This window comes from Borostomias antarcticus, assembly GCF_949987555.1.
Source record: "Borostomias antarcticus genome assembly, chromosome: 15".
Classification (NCBI taxonomy): Eukaryota; Metazoa; Chordata; class Actinopteri; order Stomiiformes; family Stomiidae; genus Borostomias; species Borostomias antarcticus.
Genome location: NC_140248.1, coordinates 24,789,836 through 24,815,465, shown reverse-complemented (window position 1 = coordinate 24,815,465; position 25,630 = coordinate 24,789,836). Strand labels below are relative to the sequence as shown.

General features: G+C 47.6%; 1 protein-coding gene across 1 annotated transcript in view; it reads left to right on the top strand.

Moving 5' to 3' along the window:
* Window positions 1-25,621, top strand: part of pom121 (POM121 transmembrane nucleoporin) — a gene marked incomplete at its 5' end in the record, with an annotated part of 26,211 nt that extends 590 nt beyond the window's left edge. The window contains 13 exons of the mRNA XM_084450409.1: window positions 9,521-10,018; window positions 11,148-11,363; window positions 12,287-12,484; window positions 12,670-12,750; window positions 14,656-14,827; window positions 15,316-15,407; window positions 15,551-15,630; window positions 15,804-15,928; window positions 16,426-16,525; window positions 16,828-17,091; window positions 18,210-19,859; window positions 20,571-20,678; window positions 23,969-25,621. Of these exons, the coding sequence (XP_084306535.1) occupies window positions 9,521-10,018; window positions 11,148-11,363; window positions 12,287-12,484; window positions 12,670-12,750; window positions 14,656-14,827; window positions 15,316-15,407; window positions 15,551-15,630; window positions 15,804-15,928; window positions 16,426-16,525; window positions 16,828-17,091; window positions 18,210-19,859; window positions 20,571-20,678; window positions 23,969-24,069 (3,685 nt within the window). The 3' untranslated portion in view covers window positions 24,070-25,621. The remainder of the gene's footprint in view (window positions 1-9,520; window positions 10,019-11,147; window positions 11,364-12,286; window positions 12,485-12,669; window positions 12,751-14,655; window positions 14,828-15,315; window positions 15,408-15,550; window positions 15,631-15,803; window positions 15,929-16,425; window positions 16,526-16,827; window positions 17,092-18,209; window positions 19,860-20,570; window positions 20,679-23,968) is intronic.
* Between the last annotated feature and the right edge of the window lie 9 nt (window positions 25,622-25,630).

Here is a 25,630-nt window from a genome sequence, read left to right as displayed (position 1 = left end):
AGAGAGAGAGAGAGAGAGAGGGAGAGAGAGAGAGAGAGAGAGAGAGTATATCCCAGAGCTGGATGATGCTGGCTCGTGTCAGACTTCCCAGTGAGTCCTGCAGTGGCTGCATGTGAAGGTAGGGAAGCCTCGGGCTGAGAGGGAACCATGAAAGGTGCTCATTGTTCAGCGCTGCCACCATGACTAACAGACAACACACACTCCCACATCACACACACTCCCACATCACACACACTCCCACATCACACACACTCCCACATCACACACACTCCCACATCACACACACTCCCACATCACACACACTCCCACATCACACACACTCCCACATCACACACACTCCCACATCACACACACTCCCACATCACACAGCACTTCCACAAAGCACGGTTTCACTCACCGTTCTGCCGGGACAGTGTTGTACTATGGACACTGAATGGGCCAGTGTGTCAGCTGTACTCCAAAGGGAGCTTGTTGAGGTGTATGTATTACAGTGTTAAGTCAATGTTGTGTGTGTGTGTGTGTGTGTGTGTGTGTGTGTGTGTGTGTGTGTGTGTGTGTGTGAAAGTAAAAAAAACTCTTGAGTCGTCAACTTTTACCTTTAACCCACACAGAGGTAATACAACATGTGCTCTTCCTACAGTATATACTGTATAATACCGGTCCACAGTACTCATCCACAGACACTGAGCTCTCATCCCAGCCAGTGAGAGTCTCCTCTTTACCCAGAGATCAGTGCTGTGAAACCGTCATCCCCACGGCTCAAGGTCTCATCACGGTGGGTGTTCAGGTTCAGTCCCATCACAGCGTTGGGTCCAGCCCTGGCCCACTTCATGAGAATGGCTCCACAGGACATGAACACATGTAATTACGCTTGACACAGCTGACTCTGGCCCTGGCTACTACTAATCTGATCTGCTCAGGGGGCACGCAGGCCATCTGTTGCACACACTCACTCACACACACGCACACACATGCACACACACACGCACGCACGCACACACACGCACGCACGCACGCACACATACATACACACAGACACAAACACAAACAAAACACTCAAATACACACAATACAAATAAGCAAAAACACATACAGTATACACTCAAAACCCAGAGAGACACACTTGAGTACATCCTCGTGTACATGCACTCGCACCGCGCTCGGACACACGACCAGGAACACGCATGCAGGGTCCTTTAGTGTCCAGCTGGCGGAATGACAAGTGTGTCAGAGTAAAGGCGGCCCCGTCCCATTTCAGGACGGGGGATGATGCCTTGATAGGGCCCAGGGGGGGAGGGAGGCACACACGTGTCACTGCGGGCTCAGGCCTGGGCAGCACAGCAGAGGCAGAGTCTTGAAATTGATTGGCTGAGAATCCAGGACTCTCTGCCAATGAGCATAGATATATGATTGACTAGACAGCACAGTAAGACCAAGGACTTAGTAGTCAGCATATTTACTGACTGTCTGGTAGAAGATCACTAGCCATGTTTCCATCCACACGTTTTATGCGAATTAAATGGTAAATGGTAAATGGACTGCACTTATATAACGCTTTTCCACCTTAGCGGCACTCAAAGCGCTTTACAATGGCCTCTCATTCACCCATTCACACACACACTCACACACCAATGGTGGTAGCTGCCATGCAAGGTGCTAACCTGCTAATTGGGAGCAATGTTGGGGTTAGGTGTCTTGCTCAAGGACACTTCGACATGTGGACAGTCGGAGCCGGGATTCGAACCACTGACCCTTCAATCACTGAACGACCCGCTCTACCAACTGAGCTACAGCCGCCCCTAATTAAGTTATATCGAATTAAAAATGTCTTATGGAAACAGTAAAATTCGATTAAAAATCATGAAAATCGACAAAAAGTTTGTACTGTCGATCTCATCGGATTTTCTCCTGTTCGATAAAAGTCTTTGTGATAAATGCTTTATCCGATTTAAAGCTCTAGATGGAAACTCACGTTCACCGGCTTTATTCGCATTCATATTTTTAGCGATCCTCACACAATTCGATTGACAAGTGGATGGAAACATGGCTAGTGTGAAACTCCTTGACATATTGCCCCTATCATAACTCTCTTGCCTATCAAAACCCAACTATTATTCCATACAAACGGGAATGCTTGTCTTACAATGAGGAAATGTATGTTGAAGAGATTAGAATGGCTAATGGCAAAAACACACACAAAGGATTTATAACATTTCCAAATGACAGGTACTTTGTCCCTTAAGGGCTGTATCTCATGGCGGGGGTCTGGTATCACTGGGGTGGGCCTCAGACAGGACACACAGGACAGGGGGGGTTGGTGGGACCTGATGGGGCTCATCGAACCCAAGTGACGGGTTGTGTGGGGGCTGGTTTGGGTGAGGGTGATGCGGTCGGTTTGGGGGGGCAGGGTTGGAAGGGCGGGGTTCCATGTCTGGTAATTACCCTGCGCTCAGTAGCAGATGGCGTTGGGGGAGCGTGGGGGGAGCGTGGGGGTCATGGGGTTAATGTAAGTACCATAACCACAGCTGGGTATAGCAGAGCCCAGAGCCCAGATCACAAGCCTCTGGTCTAGTACCCATTTTCCCAGATGGCAGTTCATTGGCTACATGTCGTAGAACCAGGGCTGGACTGGCCATGTGGCGTACCGGGCAAATGCCCGGTGGGCCGGACCTACTTGTGGGCCGATCTAAAAAAAAAAAGAGCTAACGAACGGCCCATAGAGCAGGGACAGCGGCCCATTGGTCCATTTTCTATACTGACACTGGGCTGGCCCAATCATATGTAGGCCCCACCCCTCCCTCTGTTAGTTTCAGGTGTCATTTGCGTGGGCCGTTAGAGAGCCAACTGGCCTGGCCCGCAGTGAATGGCCTGTCCCCCCGTCAACAAATCCCCCCCCCCCCCCCGGTGTTCCATCTCACCGCGTCGGCTCGGCTAGTGGCCTGACTGGGGCTACATTTCCCGGTAGGAAATATTCACCCAGTCCAGCCCTGCGTAGAACTCTAGCCTTATACCGTTTGAAGATTTTGTAAATCATGATTCTCTGTTATGAAGAGGCAAGTGAACGAGGGTGACCCAGAGCACCCCCTGAACTCACTTCACAAACCCCACTTCTTTCCCAGCAGATTAGGGTTGAAAGAACAAAAGCATGGCCCTCCTGGTTGTCTATCTGGGGTCTGGCGGCAGGATGCTAATCTGAGCAGCGCCAGGTTAAAGTCATTAGCTTAGCCGCTAACCCAGCGCCATCTGCACCCAGCTGATTACAGCTAATGAGGGAGAGCCTGGCCAATCGGGGTGGCTTTGTTCTCCGAAAGAACCCGAACAGGATGGAGAGGGCTTTGTGTGTGTGTGTGTGTGTGTGTGTGTGTGTGTGTGTGTGTGTGTGTGTGTGTGTGTGTGTGGTGCAGAACAACAGACTACCCCACAGAGGGAGGGTTCCCCTCATCAGGTCTGTCATGCTGTCCCAGTCCCCGAGCGGCACGAGCCAGCTGATTTAGTGGGCGACCTCTGACCCCAAACTAAATGGAGATGAGCTTTGGGGCCAGGAAAAAGGAAAGGGGAGGTGACCCACCTGCTCCTCTCAGACCAGCGAGGGGACAGCTGGGCCTCCATGATCCTCTGAACAGAGCACCTTGGTGACACACACATTAACTTTCCCTTCTAGGAAAAACAGTTGCAAACGCCAAATCCTCTGTGTTATGATGGAAAAAGGATTGAGACAAAGAGTAACTTTCTCTGCTATTTTTTTGTTTTTAAAATGTACCAAAATATATATAAAAAAGAATAAGGGCACATAATAGTACTATATGACTCTGAGCATATCGATGCTTTATACATCTTGAAGTATTGGTGGAGCTAATGTTAATTTCATTCAAAAGGGGAAAAGTTAATGCTTAATATCATAGTATGATATGGGATAAAATGGGATGAGAGTGTGAGAGTAAAGGACATATGGGGACAATAGGGAATATGACTGAAAGACTGACATCTGGTGGCCATAGCTGGAAGTGTAGCAATAATCATGAAGCAGTGTTGTTCACAATTTTCAATCAATTATATGTGAAATAGGTATGAATCAATGCATGACCTTAGTGCAAATCATTTTAAGGTCACAATCTTACAGAATACTGACAGAATGTCTTCTTTAATTTGAGGTAACTACTGAGTCTGTCAAACAGATGATTTCCTGTAACTGTTTTCATGTAAGTCTTGGTGCATGCCTTCATCGAAAGCCTGTTCTAACCAAATAACTGTTGTTTTGGGTGGTTTAGAATCATGATTGAGTCAGTCAACAATCTCAAAAGATTTGCTAAGAATGTTGAATTCCAGGGAGACTAGGTCATTAGAAAGGGCTGGAGCCATTGCCGGTTAAAACATGACCAAATAAAGCTGAATCATTGAAATAACAGCTCTTGGCAAAACAGTGAGAGCACATTCCTGCAGCTCTGAGGCTTTTCATGACAGTTATATATCATGGAGCTCCGCCCCCTAGGGATGGCTTCGCTCCTATTGGTTTACCCTGCTGCCTCAGCAGCCAATGGCATGAGAATTTTAATTCACACACCTTAGCCAATGGGAGCTCATGTGCCCCTATATATTGAGGCGCATCCTCTCAATCAGGCTCCCACTATCTTCATCCAGATGTCTGAAGAGGCCTTGCTCAGAGAAGAACCAGATCAGGTCCCCGTCGTCGTCTGTGATGAGCGCACCAGGAGCTCGCGCTCCCACAGAAAGGATGTGTGACTGGAGACTATAGGCAGGGGCGTGGACTCCTCTAGGGACAGAGGGGCCACATGTGCCCCTCAATTGTAAAATGAGCATGTCGTCCCTCGCAGTGTTTGAATAGATGTGGACAAAGGATCTGTAATGGAAAAATCTCCTATATTGCCCCCCCACACACACACACACCCACACAGACACACACATACAGTACACACACACACCCACACACACTTCTCAAATCTCTCACATCTCGTTCACCCCCACCCATAGGGCTTCCAACCCTGCTGACAGAAATGTATCTGAAGATATTTTTTTAAGAGGCTGATTGGAGGGGAGGGGGTCAATATATAGGGGCACCTGTACTCCCATTCAATGGTCAGGCCATTGGCTGCCGACCAATGGAGAGAGGCCTCCCTGGGGCTCCACCCACTTATAGAAATGGAGAAAGAATTTGTTCCTGCAGACATTCCATCATATGGCAGAGTGCATAACAAGGTTAACTGGCTGATGTGTTTTAGTGATAGGCTTCACGCATGCACTCTGTGACCCTCCTTCAGCTGTGTGAATAATCATCATGCAACCCATCTGAGCAGCTCAGTATGTCCTGTAGCCATTGGCCCAATACAGTTACCATCACCACTGGCCTGGATTATACTGTACCAAGAAGAGTATACTATGTTGGTTTGTTGTACAGGCAGGGATAACCACATACAATTGGTCTCAGTCAGACTAGAACTCAAGGAAAACATCCTTATTGGACTGAAAGTAAAATGTTCATGATTTGGTGAAATAATAGAAACCAAGGCTCGTGCCTCTGTCATTGACTGGGTTATCAGTAGCTCTGTCATCGACTGGGTTATCAGAAGCTCTGTCATTGACTGGGTTATCAGTAGCTCTGTCATTGACTGGGTTATCAGTAGCTCTGTCATCGACTGGGTTATCAGTAGCTCTGTCATCGACTGGGTTATCAGTAGCTCTGTCATCGACTGGGTTATCAGTAGCTCTGTCATTGACTGGGTTATCAGTAGCTCTGTCATTGACTGGGTTATCAGTAGCTCTGTCATCGACTGGGTTATCAGTAGCTCTGTCATTGACTGGGTTATCAGAAGCTCTGTTATTGACTGGGTTATCAGTAGCTCTGTCATTGACTGGGTTATCAGTAGCTCTGTCATCGACTGGGTTATCAGTAGCTCTGTCATCGACTGGGTTATCAGTAGCTCTGTCATCGACTGGGTTATCAGTAGCTCTGTCATTGACTGGGTTATCAGTAGCTCTGTCATTGACTGGGTTATCAGTAGCTCTGTCACTGACTGGGTTATCAGTAGCCATTCATTTATGTTTATTCAACAATCAAAAAGGCATTTCACAATTCAGAAGAGCAGCTGTACAAGACATTGATGGAGCAAATACAAAGAACATACAAAAGAAATTAAAAACAAGATAATTTAATGCAAAAATGTAAAACTAAATGAAAAAACAACGTGGTCTATTCAGGGATTAAACCAGGGAATCAACCAGATACCATTCTCCATCCATTTTTTTTTGTAAAAGAATGCTTTTTTTTTAATTAAGATGCACATAAATCTCAATGCACATCTTAAAAAAAAACATCTATACAACCGAAATGTTCAGAAGGGAGAAAAAACCTAAACTGGCAAGTTTCTGAATAATCCGTGTCCATGAATAAATGCCTGGATAGGCCCGGTGCACCAGCTCCACTACTTCCTGAAAGTCACTTGGCATCTTTATTTCCTGTCCTATATGATTGGATTAAGTGATTAATCAGGTGTGCGGCAGACCCAGCGCACACCTGATTAATCACTTAATCCAATCATATAGAATAGGAAATAAAGATGCCAAGTGACTTTCAGGAAGTAGTGGAGCTGGTGCCCCAAGCCCACAGGATTCGAAATCTAAAGTGAAGGCCTATTGAACCGCGCCATCTTGGCTAGATTTGTAGTCACTTGGCTATTTCCGGTGACTTTTGACTTGCGCAGTTGAGCTTCTCTGGCCGACGCGCGTCCACGAAAAAGTTCACATTTATCTGAAATGTAGACGCGCGTTCCCGGCTCTCTCGGCTCTCCCCGCTTTGATTTAGCAATGAAAACCGGCTTGCATATTAACCTGTTTTTGTCAAATATATCAATTGGAGAAATTATTTTTTGATCCTGGCATCTTAGTTTTAACAGGTTAAATATAATTGAACATGTTTTGTTTGCTAGTAGATGGTATTCATTCCGTTCGCGATAACGTTATTGCAGCCAGGCTAAATTCCTCCAGGGAGCCAGTGACCGGCGAGTTGAAGAGCTTCACTCCCCGCCAGCAGGAGCTTTGGCCGCGGCTACCGCATCTCGGATAACCCGCTGAGTTCGTGGCTGCTATTTCACACTCGCCCTTGATCAATCCCAATACCGATCCATGGTAATAATGAATCAATTGTTCAGATCGGCAGTGCTGCATGCATGTTACAACATCATTGTTAGCTTTATTAACATAACCATAGCTTACATTTATCTCTCTAACGTTAGGCTATCCATCTTACACCAGTCGGCCATTCGATAGCTGGAAGCGGTCAACGCCAACGTTGACTGAAAACACCCAAACTCAGTGTATCGTTTCATCTTCATGCTACACATCAACTCCTTTACATTGTATGTGAATAAATTCCTGTTATTCTAAAAATATCCCATTTCTGTCCATTCCTGGAAAAGGCTAATAATTGCTGTCAAATGATCACTCCAGTTTATCACCGTATCCCACTACCATTTCAACTATGCACAGGAGGTTGTCTTGTGGTCATTTTCATTAAAAAATGATTAGCCTGATCAGTTTGTTGTATGTATTAAGCCCTTTTTGAGCGGTATGCTTGTATTAATAGCTTATAGCTTGCCATACTCACCAACCTTGGGACCTCAGAAATAGGGAGCATTTCCAAACCAAATTGCGGGGGGGGGGGGGGGGGGGGGCATTAAAAGCATTACAAATTAGACATTAAAAGCATTAAAACGAAATGTGAAACATTATATATATATATATATGTGTGTATGGAGCAATTGTTTTTATGTCCGACTACTGTCTGTGCTGTTCAGTAAATGTGCATCTGTCCTAATTTATTGTAGCCTATCTACTACACAACCTAGTTCAAATTTATGAATCTCCCGCGGAAGTCAGGAGGGTTGGCAAGTAGGCTATGGTCACTGCTCCCCAGTAAAATTGAATAATTGAGGGGTTACTTACAGTACAAAAAAGTACAGCATTTGTAGAACTCGGATGATACTACATAAATTGCCATGCAAAGCCAGAGACTGTTGCTTGTAGACGACAAGACTGCTGTAACCATTAAAGTTTGGAGTAGGCTGCATAAGCTTACACTTAACAATGCACACACACAAAACGCTCAAAAAGGGCTTAATACATACAACAAACTGATCAGGCTAATCATTTTTTAATGAAAATGACCACAAGACAACCTCCTGTGCATAGTTGAAATGGTAGTGGGATACGGTGATAAACTGGAGTGATCTTTTGACAGCAATTATTAGCCTTTTCCAAGAATGGACAGAAATGGGATATTTTTAGAATAACAGGAATTTATTCACATACAATGTAAAGGAGTTGATGTGTAGCATGAAGATGAAACGATACACTGAGTTTGGGTGTTTTCAGTCAACGTTGGCGTTGACCGCTTCCAGCTATCGAATGGCCGACTGGTGTGATGGATAGCCTAACGTTAGAGAGATAAATGTAAGCTATGGTTATGTTAATAAAGCTAACAATGATGTTGTAACATGCATGCAGCACTGCCGATCTGATCTGAACGATTGATTCATTATTACCATGGATCGGTATTGGGATTGATCAAGGGCGAGTGTGAAATAGCAGCCAGGAACTCAGCGGGTTATCCGAGATGCGGTAGCCGCGGCCAAAGCTCCTGCTGGCGGGGAGTGAAGCTCTTCAACTCGCCGGTCACTGGCTCCCTGGAGGAATTTAGCCTGGCTGCAATAACGTTATCGCGAACGGAATGAATACCATCTACTAGCAAACAAAACATGTTCAGTTATATTTAACCTGTTAAAACTAAGATGCCAGGATCAAAAAATAATTTCTCCAATTGATATATTTGACAAAAACAGGTTAATATGCAAGCCGGTTTTCATTGCTAAATCAAAGCGGGGAGAGCCGGGAACGCGCGTCTACATTTCAGATAAATGTGAACTTTTTCGTGGACGCGCGTCGGACAGAAAAGCTCAACTGCGCAAGTCAAAAGTCACCGGAAATAGTCAAATGACTACAAATTTGCCAAGATGGCGCGGTTCAATAGGGCTTCATTGTTGATAGCGGCCAGTGAATGGAGTGGCTGTATCCAGTTCTATTAATACATCCATGGCTGGTGCACAGAGCCTATTGTTTAGTGTCCTGTTCCAACTTTGACGCATAAACTGCACTTTCATCGCGCGCAACCCCGCTCGTGAACACCCTGCGCACTAACGTTCTGCGCACTAACGCTCTGCGCACTACCGCTCTGCGCACTACCGCTCTGCGCACTACCGTTCTGCGCACTACCGCTCTGCGCACTAACCGCTCTAGATGCATGACGGGATATCAAAGTCCTCCGGCGGCGCGCTGCCGCCATGTCTCCAAGAGAGAAGCGGTACATCGCGATCACCTCTCTCGTGTTCACCGCACTGCTCATACTCGCTCTAACTCTCTATTATATTCCACCATTTCTTTATTTAACTTTCATTCTTGTGATTTGTTGCGTTGGCTGTTATTACCAATCGGGAGAATCCCTCTTTGCTAGACTAGGCCCTCATCCCCGGCCTGGCCTGAAGATCCCCCCCGGGCTGAGGCGCTGGTTCCCGGGCAGGACCGCGAACGGAGTCGCCCCAGCCGGACGACCCCGGAGCCGCACCGTCCAGAGCCCGTCAGACACCTCCCTCTCCTCCTCCCTCTTCCGGAGGGACGTGACCCACAGTGACCTGGTGTTCAGTCCCAGGGACATCCTCATGGGGAGTTACATAGGGAAGGCAGAGAGTCCTGGGGCTGTGGGGAGGCCCAGAGAGGCTGGGGGGAGGCCCAGAGAGGCTGGAGGGAGGCCCAGAGAGGCTGGAGGTCCCCTGGGGAGTTACATAGGGAAAGCAGAGAGTCCTGGGGTTGTGGGGAGGCCCAGAGAGGCTGGAGGGAGGCCCAGAGAGGCTGGAGGCTCCCTGGTTCATCCCAACCCACTGGAGCAGCTCAGAGGAAGGCTGGCCAGACCCAACCACGTGGTCTTCACCCCGAACAGAAGACTGACCTTTGGGTAAAGTTTGTATTTCCTTGCATAAGTTAACTAGCTAATGGTGTGCTACGTGGCTAAGAGAGCCAGCCAGTCAGCCTGCTAGCATCACGCTAGGTAGCTAGCTAGTCCATCATCACTGGGGAACAAGGTTCCTAGAAATGTTGGGGATGTTACTCGAGTTGTATTGTTTTTTTACAGACTCTGTTTTCTGGAATGACACTTGAAATCCCCCGAGTCTTTATGAACAAGGTGTAAACGCCTGTGGTTGTGTATTGAACGGGACATGCTGCTCCAAGCTTCCCTCCAAGATTTGAAAATGTGGGAGTTCCTCTGGGCTCCATGGTCCGGAGGAGGAGGTCGGCTGCTCGGGGGCTGGTTTAAATATCTGCTATGTTATGTCTATGTTATGTTATGTCTTATGTTATGTCTGTTATGTTATGTCATGTTATGTCTGTTATGTTATGTCTGCTATGTTATGTTATGTCTGTTATGTATGTTATGTCATGTTATGTTATGTCTGTTATGTTATGTCTGTTATGTTATGTCTGTTATGTTATGTCTGTTATGTTATGTTATGCTATGTTATGTTATGTCTGCTATGGCACGAGGCGCACGTTTCACTAAGGTGTAGGGAAGTTATTTAGTGCAACACAAAGCTGTGTGTATTCTCTAGTTAGCTTTTAAATGGTCTGTTTAACCTGTTACCTTGTATATACTTATACATTGATAATAGGATTTCTGGGCCCAGTTACATGAATCGATTCGGCCTTCGTTGGGTTGTTACATTTCATCTGTTGCCTTAAAGCATCACTTTTAAGGCGATAATTGATTAGTTTCACTGACTGAACATTCACTAACAGGTATAGGATAGCTTGGTAAGGAGTTGCATTATATTTAAATGTTAATGAATGCCTACTTTTAAGGGTGTTCTAAGCAGTCTACTCTTTATTCGTATATTTAGACAACATGAGATTAGAGAAACACAAGAGGGAGACAGGAGCACAGACATCACTCCTTGACCGGGTATCAAACCCCAGTCTGACTCCTGAACCCACATGCACATAATCCCGTGTCTGCCTGCATATCCTCTCTCTAAAAAGCCTGCATATCCTCTCTCTAAGAAGCCTGTGTTGTCGCTGTGTTTGTGCAGAGAACCTCTGGGCAACATGAGCAGGTTCACCATCACCCCCCAGCGCCACTACCCCCTCCAGCAGACTGGGACGTCCTCCGTGGGCATCCTCCCCCCGGCGCAGTGGGACAGCTTCCGGAAGAAGAGCGTCCTCACCCCCCGAAACTCCTCCACGCTCCACAGCCCCGTCACCGTGAAGATCGCCCGGCCAGATCACCACTCACACAGATCCCCTTTGTGAGTTTAAATACCCTCAGCTTTCCTGTTCTTCATAGGGGGCGGCTGTAGCTCAGTTGGTAGAGCGGGTCGTTCAGTGATCGAAGGGTCAGTGGTTTGAATCCCAGCTCCGACTGTCCACGTGTCGAAGTGTCCTTGAGCAAGACACCTAACCCCAAATTGCTCCCAATGAGCAGGTTAGCACCTTGCATGGCAGCTACCGCCGTTGGTGTGTGAGTGTGTGTGTGAATGGGGTAATGAGAGGCCATTGTAAAGCGCTTTGAGTGCCGCTAAGGTGGAAAAGCGCTATATAAGTGCCGTCCATTTACCATTCATTTGACTAGTCCACCTCTGATATCATTTTATAACATATCAAACCGTACCTCACTCACACCAATAACATGATGTAATCAATTAGGGACTTGTTAAAGTATTTTTCATGTTTGGTTTAGGGATGTTAATAGCTAATCGACTATCGATTTAATTGCCGCTAAGAATTAACTGGTAAGATTTGGTTACTCGATTAATTGCTTGTTAATGGAACAGAACTTATTTGGGGGGAACGAACGTTATCAACGGGAGTTGCGTGAAATGTAATAATTTAGGGTCTGACTGCACATGAGGGCGTCCCGTCATGTAGTGAAGGATAATTGGGATGCAGGGAAATTTCAATGACACAGAGGAAGAAGACACAAAAAATGAAGCGATCGAAGCGCAGTCCAGCGCGGGACGTTCTTATCAATTAATCGACTATCGTTTGTTAAGGTTAACAATTATCGATTAATGAAATTCCTTTAAATTTGCAACTCTAGTTTGGTTAATTTGAGGACAGAACTGAGCTCATTGTGATCAGGCTGTGGCATGTTATGATTTGAGAGCTTGTCCGTTCTGTGTTGATATTCTGACCTGACAGCTTTTCTTTTCTTGCTCCCATTTCTCGTCAGTTACGATCATTTGAAGTCCCCCGGAGGCCTTGGTTCTCCAGGCTTGGGTTCTCCAGGCCTGGGTTCTCCAGGCGTGCCGGCGCCCGCAGACCCCTGCTCCAGGGAGACCGTTCTCAGCGTCCTGAAAGACAGTCGGAAGAGAGAGGTGGAGGAAGAGGACGATAGAAGCTTCATTGGAGGGCAGAAAAGCAAAAGGAGGTATGGATGCCACCTCCACTTATTAACAAAAAAAAAAGGTGTATTAAAACACACAACAGTTATCAGTTGTTCTTGCTCCACTTGCATGTTGTTGTTGTTGTTGTGGTGTAATGATGGCATGTTTTAAACTTGGGGGGGAGAAAGAAATGATCTAAACCCTCTATGTTTCTGTGTTGTTCCTGAAGACGTAATGACAGTGGAGGGAGTTCCCACTCTGCGTTTGAGCCTCTGCTGCCCAACGGAGCTCCTTCACAGCTGGTGCCCAAGTGAGTATGGAGCAGGGCCCAAAACTCCCAAATCAGACCGTTTTTAAACCTGGGGATTATAGAGCCACTCCCGGGGATTCTGGGGATTCCTGCAGAAACTGAAAGTGCTGAATGTCTCTAACAAGGGGAGCTGGGTTGGACAATATTACCCATGATGCAAGTTCTGTTTGGTGACTTGTATGCCCGCATAGAAGAAAGAACACAAGCGCAGCGGGATGCTTTGGTAAACCTGTTGTCAACCGTTTGTGTACTTCAGAACGCTTCCCCTGTAACGGCAGTGATCTGATGTGACTGTATCTCCTGAAGAGATGATGTCCTCATCCATCCAACATTCACAACCAACACAACCTTTAAGGAACTTTCCTCTTGTTGGTGTGGATGAATACATGTTATTCTCACGGGATTCTACTAGCACTCAACGTCTCATCTGTCTTAACTGCTCTCTCTCACCGTAGTCTCTCTCATAGCCAGGTCTTTCACTGGTCTCTCTCATAGCCAGGTCTTTCACTGGTCTCTCTCATAGCCAGGTCTTTCACTGGTCTCTCTCATAGCCAGGTCTCTCTCATAGCCAGGTCTTTCACTGGTCTCTCTCATAGCCAGGTCTTTCACTGGTCTCTCTCATAGCCAGGTCTTTCACTGGTCTCTCTCATAGCCAGGTCTCTCTCATAGCCAGGTCTCTCACCGTAGTCTCTCTCATAGCCAGGTCTTTCACTGGTCTCTCTCATAGCCAGGTCTTTCACTGGTCTCTCTCATAGCCAGGTCTTTCACTGGTCTCTCTCATAGCCAGGTCTCTCTCATAGCCAGGTCTCTCACCCTAGTCTCTCTCATAGCCAGGTCTTTCATCGTAGTCTCTCTCATAGCCAGGTCTCTCACTGGTCTCTCTCATAGCCAGGTCTTTCACTGGTCTCTCTCATAGCCAGGTCTTTCACCCTAGTCTCTCTCATAGCCAGGTCTTTCACCGTAGTCTCTCTCATAGCCAGGTCTTTCACTGGTCTCTCTCATAGCCAGGTCTTTCACTGGTCTCTCTCATAGCCAGGTCTCTCACTGGTCTCTCTCATAGCCAGGTCTTTCACTGGTCTCTCTCATAGCCAGGTCTTTCACTGGTCTCTCTCATAGCCAGGTCTCTCACTGGTCTCTCATAGCCAGGTCTTTTACTGGTCTCTCTCATAGCCAGGTCTTTCACTGGTCTCTCTCATAGCCAGGTCTTTTACTGGTCTCTCTCATAGCCAGGTCTCTCACTGGTCTCTCTCATAGCCAGGTCTTTGACATCTATGGTCTTATTAGTTGCTTAAAGTAAACTAATGTTTGCTTGCTACTCATCTAATCTGGCTTTCCTTTGGACTATTTGTCTGCAAAACTAAAAATAGTTTATTCATGTTGTTCAGCATTTATACAGATTCCTCACCAGGTAAGGCTTCTATGCTGTCAGATTCTGTTCAAGCCAGACCGTGGATAACTGATGTTGGCTAGCGAGTTCAAGCTAATGATGTTATGCCTCGCTGGTTGCAGGCAGGTAACGTTACATTGTTTGGCTGCTGCTTAGTATGAAGATCAATTTCACATAACGCGATTGTTTTTCGGCAAAAATTCCTTACTGTAAGGAGTAACTTGGACAGTCCAAGTTTAAAAAAAATAAATACAAATAATAATAATAGAACATTTTATAATCCTGGGACTCGTTGCTCGATCCCGGTACTCAGGGGACTGAAGATTACCTCAGGAATCCCGGGAGGTCGGTGAGCGACCCTTGTGTGGAGGTCCTAGATCAGACTTTCTCCAGCTTAGTTCAATTACTGTTTTACTATTTTCTTCAAGTACTGAGTTGAAGTTTAAAACTCTCTCTCACTTGGTGTGACTAGCCTAACCCCTAATCTGCTGTCTGCTTCTTTCCTCCTCTCCTCCCAGGCCCGGGACCCTGAAACGAGGCCTGAACCCAGCGGCCGAGGACTCCATCATGAAGAGGTCGCGCACCTCCTCCATCAGCTCTGTGAGCTGCGGCCAGACGCCCAGCGGGACCGTGGGCTCGGCCCGCAACCCCATCCGCAGCTCCTACAGCTCCTCCCAGGGCTGGTCTCAGGTGAGGGTCACTGCTCGTTAAGGCCGCCTCGTTAAGCGTTAATAACAGGACTTTAAATGTGGGACTCATGCAGATCGTAGCAGTCTGGGGTGAAGGGCTCTTAAAGGAAGATTGTATGACAAAATGTTGCTAGCATTGCTAAGATGAAACGGCATGTGTGCTAGACACTACAGGCACTGAAAGCACACACACACACACACACACCTACACACACACACACACACACACACACACACACACACACACACACACACACAGGGATGTTTCTCTCTTATAACATCTCTGCTGGTTGAGTTTCCAGTTTTCCAGGTATGACATCATGTCATAGTCTGGGTTCTAGTGGACTGGTCTGATTGGTCCGGTGTCATAGTCTGGGTTCTAGTGGACTGGGCTGATTGGTCCAGAGCTGAGCTGTCTCAGAGGGAGGGGGGAGGAGCTTCTGAGAGGGGCTGTTGTGAAAGTGACCCTGGTCTTTGTGGTTTTAACAGCGGAAGAAGGCCTCCACCCGCAGCCTCTCTCCTCTCTCCAGCCCCGGCTCGTCCCGCTCACAGACCCCAGAGAGAGCCTCCAAAAAGCCCAGGTACCCAACCCTACCTGACCCCTGACCCTCTCTGTCCCTTCGGCTCCACCGTCCATCCATTCACTTTGAAATGAACCGGAACAAGCCCTTACTATTCTAGCAATATCCCGTTCCCTCGTTGACTGTTTCCCCCTGGTGATCAGAGAGTCGGACGTCCTCTCGCCCAGCTCGGCGTCCTCTGTGAGGTCAGACAAGACGACCACCGACCCAGCCCCCGCCACCGGTAAGAATCAGACACCACATTTTACATGTATGCCTTCTCTAATTCAGCTGTGTGCTGGTAGCAGAAGACACTGCCATTTGATGAGTGTTTTATGATGCAGTGATTGAGCAGCTCCTCTGACCGTCAGCGTGCTGTTTGTCTGTTTGTTTGTTTGTTTCTGTGTTTGTTTGTAGGGAGTGTAACTCCCGCTCCGGAGGTCCCGATGGCGCTGTCCTCGTCTGACTCGGCCAGTAGCGGCGGGAAAAGGAAGCGGAAGATTCCGCTGGTGTCCAGTCGCCGAGGGGACCAGATCTCCCTGGTGAGGAACAGCTCTGGATTTCAGAAACGGGTTTTTGAGTCAGGAGTAGAGACGTTAATAGTTAATCCACTATCGATTAATTGCGATTTAGAATTTACTCGTGTAAGATTTGGTTACTCGATTAATTGCTTGTTAATGGAACAGAACTTATTTGGGGGGAACGAACGTTATCAACGGGAGTTGAGTGAAATGTAATCATGATTTAAGGTCTGACTGCACATGAGGGCGCCACGCCATGTAGTGAAGGATAATTGGGATGCCGGGAAATTTCAACGACAGTGAAAGACGACACAAAAATGAAGCGAGCAAAGCGCAGTCCAGCACAGGACGTTCTTATCAATTAATCGACTATCGTTTGTTAAGGTTAACAGTTATCGATTAATGAAATTCCTTGAAATGTGCATCCCTAGTCAGGAGGCGCTCTGTATGTCAGGACCGTAAGAAACCAAACTAGGAAGTAGTTAGTGACGCGAAGGTGACTGTCCTGTCCCCTGCAGCCTCCTGCCCCCGAGCTGGGCTACACCGTCACTGTGAAGGACCTGGACCAGGACAAGAGGGCCGCGCTCAGTCAGATCCAGAAGGTTCTGGAAGAGCCGGGTGAGTAGTGGTACCTCCAAACTGCACCGCATTCAACACTGTACTATCCTAAGGACCCTTGCTACGAGTAATGTAGAGCAGATATGCCTCCATCACATTTTTATCCGATGTTCCATATATAGCAATGATACCCCTGAAATATCCACTGAAATACCCTCTGATCAAATCAAATTGTACGTTGATTTGCCCGTTGCATTAGTTCTGCACTAATGTAACCTAATGTTGACCAAACGGACCAATTTGATCAGTACAGATTCCTGCCACGTGAATCTACTTGACCTTTGATTGTGTTTCTCTTGTAGCTGCAGAGCCTGAGAAGCCAGCGCCTGCCCCGGCGACGCCCCTCTCCTCAGCCGACGCCACGCCCACCCTGAGCAGCCTCCTGGCCGCCCCACTGCCTACAGAGTCAGCCCCCACCAGCATGGCCTCACCAGCCCCCGTCATAAACCTGGACCCCACCCCCACCGTCACCGCCAGCATGGCGCCCACGACCACCACTGCCCCCGCCTCCAACCCCCTCCTGGAGTCTCTGAAGATGATGAGGAGCAACGCCGCCTCCGCTGCAGGTCTGCTCAAACATCAGGGAGTTTCCTCTGCTGCAGGTCTGATCAGGGAGTTTCCTCTGCTGCAGGTCTGATCAGGGAGTTTCCTCTGCTGCAGGTCTGATCAGACATCAGGGAGTTTCCTCCGCTGCAGGAAGCCAGGAGACCGTTTGGGCGTTGGTAGTCTGAGCGTTAGGGCTGGGGGTCGATTCAAATTACAAGAATCGATTCCGATTCACAAGGTTCAGAATCGATTATCACGATTCAATTCGATTCAATATCGATTTGGTTAGCGTTACTAAAACCTGTTTTTTATGCCTCCGCCAGGCGATAGTTTGTTAATGCAATATCTCGGGAACACATTGATATAATTTTTTCCCCTTTGGCACAAATGTTCGATGGCACTCAAGGATGAACTGCTTAGAACATGGGGGTCAAAGGTCAAGGGTCACTGTGACCTCACAAAATGCGTTTTTGGCCTAGTGAACACGATATCTCAGGAACGGCTTGACAGAATGTGTTCATATTTGGCCAAAATGTCCAGTTGGACTGAATGATGAACTGATTAGATTTTGGTGGTCAAAGTTCAAGGTCACTGTGACCTCACAAAATGTGTTTTTGAAAGGCTTAACGGAATTTGTTCATATTTGGGTAAAATGTACAGTTGGACTTGATTGGATTAGATTTTGGTATTCAAATGTCAAAGGTCAAGGTCACCGTGACATCACAAAAGGCACTTTTTAACGATAATGCTAACGATAGATAGCTAACGATAATTCTAACACTAATGCTAGCTAGTATTAGCATTAGAGTTAGCTAGCGTTAGCATTAGAGTTAGCTAGCGTTAGCATTAGCATTATTGTTAGCGTTAGCTAGCTAGTTAGCATAATGCGCTTGAGTGCTCATGGTCGTGAGTTCAAATCCAGCTGGATATTTATGACGCAATTTCGACCCATTAAAATAAAGTGTTACCAAAATTCCTTAATCCTTTACATGGCTTTTTTTACCACGACCTAGCGGCTGGTAAAGTTAAGGTCAGTCGCTCAGTTAGTCACTCATTTACAGGACGTGGGGACGCTGTGGCCCTTGTTAGTCTAGTCATGCCTCTGACACGCCCGTCCTGTCCTGCTTTTTGCCCTCAGCTCCATCGGTTTCCGTGGTGACGTCAGTAGCAGCGCCCGCAGAGTCCGACTCCGCCTTGATGACGCCACTGCCCCCGCCGGCCTCCCTCAGCTTCCCGACCCCGGCCTCCCTCAGCTTCCCGACCCCGGCCTCCCTCAGCCTCCCGACCCCGGCTTCCCTCAGCTTCCCGACCCCGGCCTCCCTCAGCCTTCCGACCCCGGCCTCCCTCAGCCTCCCGACCCCGGCCTCCCTGCCCCAGCCCAGCACCGCGCCCTCAGCCTTCACCCAGGTGCTGAGCCAAGCCTCCAAGGCCCCCGCCGGTATCCCCACCCTGGGCGGGAGGGGTCCGTTTGGCCTCGCCAACCCACTGGCCGCCCCCTCCTTCTCCTCCCCGGCCCCCTCCACGTCGCTGCCCGCCGCCACCCTAGCCTCCACCCCGGCTTCCAGCAGCGCCAACCCTCTCCTGGCGTCTGTGTTCAAGCCCATCTTCGGGGCCACGACCACTGCTCCAGCGTCGGCCGCCTCCGTGGCCTCTGAAATTAAACCCCCCTCCACCTCCTCCTCCACCTCCTCCTCCACCTTCAAGCCCGTCTTTGGGAGCGCCACGCCCAGCAACGCCACGTTCGGGCAGCCCTTCTCAACGGTGCCGGTCCCCTCGTCCTCGGTGTTCGGCGGGCTCACCGGCGCCAGTGCGGCGGGCCCCGCCTCCTCGCTGTTCGGCGGGATGTCCAGTAGCAGCGCCGGAGCGCCGGCTGCCTCCACGGCCCCGGCGGCCCAGGCGTCGGTCAAGTCGTTGTTTGGAAGCTGGAACGCCACGCCCGTGACGACGGCCGCCCCGGCCCCCCCCAGCACAGGAAGCACCTTCCAATTTGGCTCCGCCCCTGCCGCCACCACGACTGCGGCGCCCGCTCCCGCCCTCAGCTCCGCAGCAACCACCGCCGGCAACAACGCCTTCACGTTTGGCGCGATGACCACCACGGCCACCGTGTCTCAAGCCGCCCCCCAGGCCCAGCCCAACCCCCAGGGCGGCTTCTCCTTCGGCCAGACGGCCTCCGGCCAGAACTCCGCCCCCGGGTCCTTCGGCGGCTTTGGCATGGCCGCCGGCACGGCCGTCACAACCGCGCCCGCGACCCAGTCCACGTTCGCTTTCGGGAAGTCGTCGTTCGACGCCCCGGCGGCCACCGTGTTCCCCAGCACCACGCAGGCGGCGCCCGTGGCGGCGGCGGCGAAGCCTTTCGCGTTCGGGGCGGGCGGAGCAGGGGCGGTCGTTCCCGCTGCCGCCGCGCCTTTCGCGTTCGGGGGAGCCGCGGCGACCACGGCGGCGTCTACGTTCGGGACCCCCGCCAAGCCAGCGTTCGGGGCCGCCTCCACCGGCTTCGCGTTCGGCAACACCGCCACGACCTCGGGCACCCCGGCCGCCGCCCCCGCCTTCGGCAGCGCCACTGGCCACGCCCCTGGGACGCTCCCCGCGCCTGCGTCCACCTTCACCTTCGGCAGCGGGATGGGGGCGCAGAACCCCGCCCCCCCGGCACAGACCGCCGGGGGCGGATTTAACTTTGGAGCGGCCATTTCAGCCCCCCAGTTTGGAACCCCCGTCTCCAACATCCCCACGACGCAGACGCCAGGCTTCAGCTTCGGCTCAGCGGCCGCCAACGACAAGCCGGCCTTCGGTGAGTGAGATCTAACAAGCACACTCACTCCCCCCGGGACAGATCTAACAAGCACACTCACTCCCCCTGGGACAGATCTAACAAGCACACTCACTCCCCCCGGGGAGACAGACACACAGACAGACAGACACACAGACAGACAGACACACAGACAGACAGACACACACACAGACAGACACACAGACAGACAGACACACAGACACACAGACAGACAGACACACAGACAGACAGACACACAGACAGACAGACACACAGACAGACACACAGACAGACAGACAGACAGACACACAGACAGACAGACAGACAGACAGACAGACAGACAGACAGACAGACAGACACACAGACAGACACACAGACAGACAGACACACAGACAGACAGACAGACAGACAGACAGACAGCTGTGTATTTGCTAAGTCTCTCTCTCCCTGGTCTTCATGGCTGTTAGTTTCACACACACAGAGAGAGAGAGAGAGAGAGAGAGAGAGAGAGAGAGAGAGAGAGTTGTGTATTTGCTAAGTCTCTCTCCCTGGTCTTCATGTCTGTGTGTTTTACAGGGAGGGAGAGAGAGAGAGAGAGAGAGCTGTGTATTTGCTAAGTCTCTCTCCCTTGTCTTCATGGCTGTTTGTTTCACACAGAGAGAGAGAGAGAGAGAGAGAGTTGTGTATTTGCTAAGTCTCTCTCTCCCTGGTGTTCATGTGTTTGTTTCACAGGGACGTCCACTCCTACGTTTGGCCAGAGTGCAGCAGCAGGTCCTCTTCCCTTCGGGAGCCCCGGCGCGTCTGTCCAGGGCTTCAGCGCCCTCGCCCCATCCCCCTTCGGTAAATACTCACCAATACTGGAATAAAACACAACTAATAACCCACCAATACTGGAATAAAACACAACTAATAACTCACCAACACTGGAATAAACACAACTAAGAACTCACCAATACTGGAATAAAACACAACTAAGAACTCACCAATACTGGAATAAACACAACTAAGAACTCACCAATACTGGAATAAAACACAACTAATAACCCACCAATACTGGAATAAAACACAACTAATAACCCACCAATACTGGAATAAAACACAACTAATAACCCACCAATACTGGAATAAAACACAACTAAGAACTCACCAATACTGGAATAAAACACAACTAATAACCCACCAATACTGGAATAAAACACAACTAATAACTCACCAATACTGGAATAAAACACAACTAATAACCCACCAATACTGGAATAAAACACAACTAATAACTCACAAACACTGGAATAAAACACAACTAATAACCCACCAATACTGGAATAAAACACAACTAATAACCCACCAATACTGGAATAAAACACAACTAAGAACTCACCAATACTGGAATAAAACACAACTAATAACTCACCAATACTGGGATAAAACACAACTAATAACCCACCAATACTGGAATAAAACACAACTAATAACTCACCAATACTGGAATAAAACACAACTAATAACCCACCAATACTGGGATAAAACACAACTAATAACTCACCAATACTGGAATAAAACACAACTAATAACTCACCAATACTGGAATAAAACACAACTAATAACCCACCAATACTGGAATAAAACACAACTAATAACTCACCAACACTGGAATAAAACACAACTAAGAACTCACCAATACTGGAATAAAACACAACTAAGAACTCACCAATACTGGAATAAAACACAACTAATAACCCACCAATACTGGAATAAAACACAACTAATAACCCACCAATACTGGGATAAAACACAACTAATAACCCACCAATACTGGAATAAAACACAACTAATAACCCACCAATACTGGAATAAAACACAACTAATAACTCACCAATACTGGAATAAAACACAACTAATAACTCACCAATACTGGGATAAAACACAACTAAGAACTCACCAATACTGGAATAAAACACAACTAAGAACTCACCAATACTGGAATAAAACACAACTAAGAACTCACCAATACTGGAATAAAACACAACTAAGAACTCACCAATACTGGAATAAAACACAACTAATAACTCAGAAACACTGGAATAAAACACAACTAAGAACTCACCAATACTGGAATAAAACACAACTAATAACCCACCAATACTGGAATAAAACACAACTAATAACCCACCAATACTGGAATAAAACACAACTAATAACTCACCAATACTGGAATAAAACACAACTAAGAACTCACCAATACTGGAATAAAACACAACTAATAACCCACCAATACTGGAATAAAACACAACTAATAACTCACCAATACTGGAATAAAACACAACTAATAACTCACCAATACTGGAATAAAACACAACTAATAACTCACCAATACTGGAATAAAACACAACTAATAACCCACCAATACTGGAATAAAACACAACTAATAACCCACCAATACTGGAATAAAACACAACTAAGAACTCACCAATACTGGAATAAAACACAACTAATAACTCACCAATACTGGAATAAAACACAACTAATAACTCACCAATACTGGAATAAAACACAACTAACAACTCACCAATACTGGAATAAAACACAACTAAGAACTCACCAATACTGGAATAAAACACAACTAATAACTCACCAATACTGGAATAAAACACAACTAATAACTCACCAATACTGGAATAAAACACAACTAATAACTCACCAATACTGGAATAAAACACAACTAATAACCCACCAATACTGGAATAAAACACAACTAAGAACTCACCAATACTGGAATAAAACACAACTAATAACCCACCAATACTGGAATAAAACACAACTAATAACTCACCAATACTGGAATAAAACACAACTAATAACCCACCAATACTGGAATAAAACACAACTAAGAACTCACCAATACTGGAATAAAACACAACTAATAACTCACCAATACTGGAATAAAACACAACTAAGAACTCACCAATACTGGAATAAAACACAACTAAGAACTCACCAATACTGGAATAAAACACAACTAATAACTCACCAATACTGGAATAAAACACAACTAATAACCCACCAATACTGGAATAAAACACAACTAATAACTCAGAAACACTGGAATAAAACACAACTAATAACTCACCAATACTGGAATAAAACACAACTAATAACTCACCAATACTGGAATAAAACACAACTAATAACTCACAAACACTGTAGGGCTGCACGATTATGACAAAATAGAATAATTGCGATTATTTGCTTCAAAATGGTAATTGCGATTAATAATTGCGATTAATATTTAATATATAATATTAATATATAATAACCAAAATGCTCCCAAATCACAGATGTTTATCCCTATTTTGCGACTAACTCACTGACCTCGTTTTTGCTCATTTTTTCACTGTCTTGACCCACTGCTGTCTGTCTTCTCAGTGAAATTGCTGCGCACAGCGCACTCAGCGGGAACGCATGTGATTGGTCAGACAGCAAAGCGCCTGTGATTCGTCCGTGTAGTCCTAGCACACTCAATTCAAAGCAAAATTATTAATCACATTAATTGTGGCCTTTTGCGATTAGTTAATTGCGGAGGTCATAATCGCGATTTCGATTAATTCACAATTAATTGTGCAGGCCTGAAACACTGTAATAAACTAATAAAGGAGTCCTCTGCTCCGCCATGAAGATGACTTGTTTAAGATGCATTTTCTCTTTCTGAGCTGAGCTTTACTCAAATACTAGTTCAGCTTTTCCCTACAGCGTTGTGAAACCAACACATTCATACCAGCTGTAATGATGAGGTCACGGGGCATTTCATTTCATTGACTCAATTTATTTCATTAGCCGTGTTCAGAATCGCTCCCTCGTTCCCTCACTCCCTATTCCCTATATAGGGTTCACCATGTAGTGAACTACCTAGGGAACGGAGGAAATGTAGGGTACATGCACTGTTCCCTGCAAATCAAGGTGAATTGTGGGTAATAAATAGTGGACTATATAGGGAACAAAAATACAGAACAAAAAAAGAGAATTCGGACACTACAAACAAAATGGCTGACACCCTATATAGTGAATAGGGAGCGATTCCGAACACAGCTCTTGACTCAATTCTAACCAGTTCCACCTCCCTGCTCTGTGACCAGGCTCCCCATCGACCCCCTCCTTCTCCATCGGGGCGGGCTCCAAGCCGTCAGGGGCCCGGCAGAGGCTTCAGGCCCGAAGGCAGCATCCCAGGAAGAAGTAACCGGGAGCAGGCATGGGGCGGACGCTGCCCCCCCCTGACCCATCCAGCACTGCTCTGCTACGGACGCTCAAGACCACCTCGGGACGAGCTGAGCTGCTGCTGCTGCTGCTAGGGCTAACACAGCTTTCCATCATGACCACCGGGCCGACAGCCTCCCACCCACACTCTCAAGTCCGCTAGCCTGCGTTGTGGTACAGTGCCAGCAGGACCGAGCCCCCCCCCCCACCCCCCCGCGCCAGACCCCCTGCTCTCCACTGACAATGTAGCCGCTGGCCCATCCAGGGAGGGGGGACCAGGCCATACCATGTATTATACTTGAAAGAGAGAAAAAGACTATTAAAACCCTTTGACTGAGCGAATCATATCCAAACCAAACAACTTGATTTCCCTCTTATGGGGCCCCCCTTTTGTGATCCAAGCAAAGGAGTGGTTCAGTTGATTCAGCTCTCATACACAGAGCTAGAACGCCCACCCAAATGCTTTGATTTTGTATTTTTGTATGCGATGCTAAGCAGGGGCTGTATGTTACTAGATGTATCAGGGCGGAACACTTCCTCTCAATATGTTCTCTGGCGAACGCCCATCGTCAAAATAGGGCTTAAATACAATCCGATTGGTTATGAACACACACACACACACACACACACACACACACACTCTCACCATAGCATACATGTATAGGAGATGTTGAGGAATCGAGTTCATTTTTACTTTTAAAGATTTTTTCTAATTTGACGTTTGCACTTATAAAGGGGTAAAATAGTTTTGAAAGAGTGCTTATGTGTAGCTAGTGGAGCGCCTTGCTAAGCATTCCCTATGTTGGAATTCCTTTAAAACATATTTGGAGCCCAAATGACAAAATAAGGAGAAAGATAAAGTCCTTTGACTTTGAACTCTTTTCCCCGGCATGATGATATTGTGGTGCTCGGGTGGATGTGGGGGCAGTCAGTCAGTGTCTATAGGCGACCCTGAACCTACGCTGAAAACCAAAGCCAATTCTAAAGTTTTGACCTGTGAAAGAATCCTAGCACCTGTTAAGTTATGTGATCTGTACTAGACTACCTCTCCCTTCCTCCCTGTCTCTACATCCCCACACCTCTCCTATCCTCCCTGTCTCTACATCCCCACACCTTTCACCCTCTCCCTTCCTCCCTGTCTCTACATCCCCACACCTTTCCTATCCTCCCTGTCTCTACATCCCCACACCTTTCACCCTCTCCCTTCCTCCCTGTCTCTACATCCCCACACCTCTCCTATCCTCCCTGTCTCTACATCCCCACACCTTTCTACAAGTGGGGAGCATTCAAGACACACCTTGGCAATATTGTTTCTAGTTTAGTGTCCATGCTTTCTCTTCGTTGAGCACATCTGGTCTGATGGGACTGAATAAGAATCATAGGTTTCTACCTCCAGCTGACGACTAGCGCTCGCTTCAGCAGAGGAACGGGGGGGAGAGCCTAAACATGGCTGTTCTCTGAGGTCATTAGGGTGGGAGGAGCCACACATGGCTGTTCTCTGAGGTCATTAGGGTGGGAGGAGCCACACATGGCTGTTCTCTGAG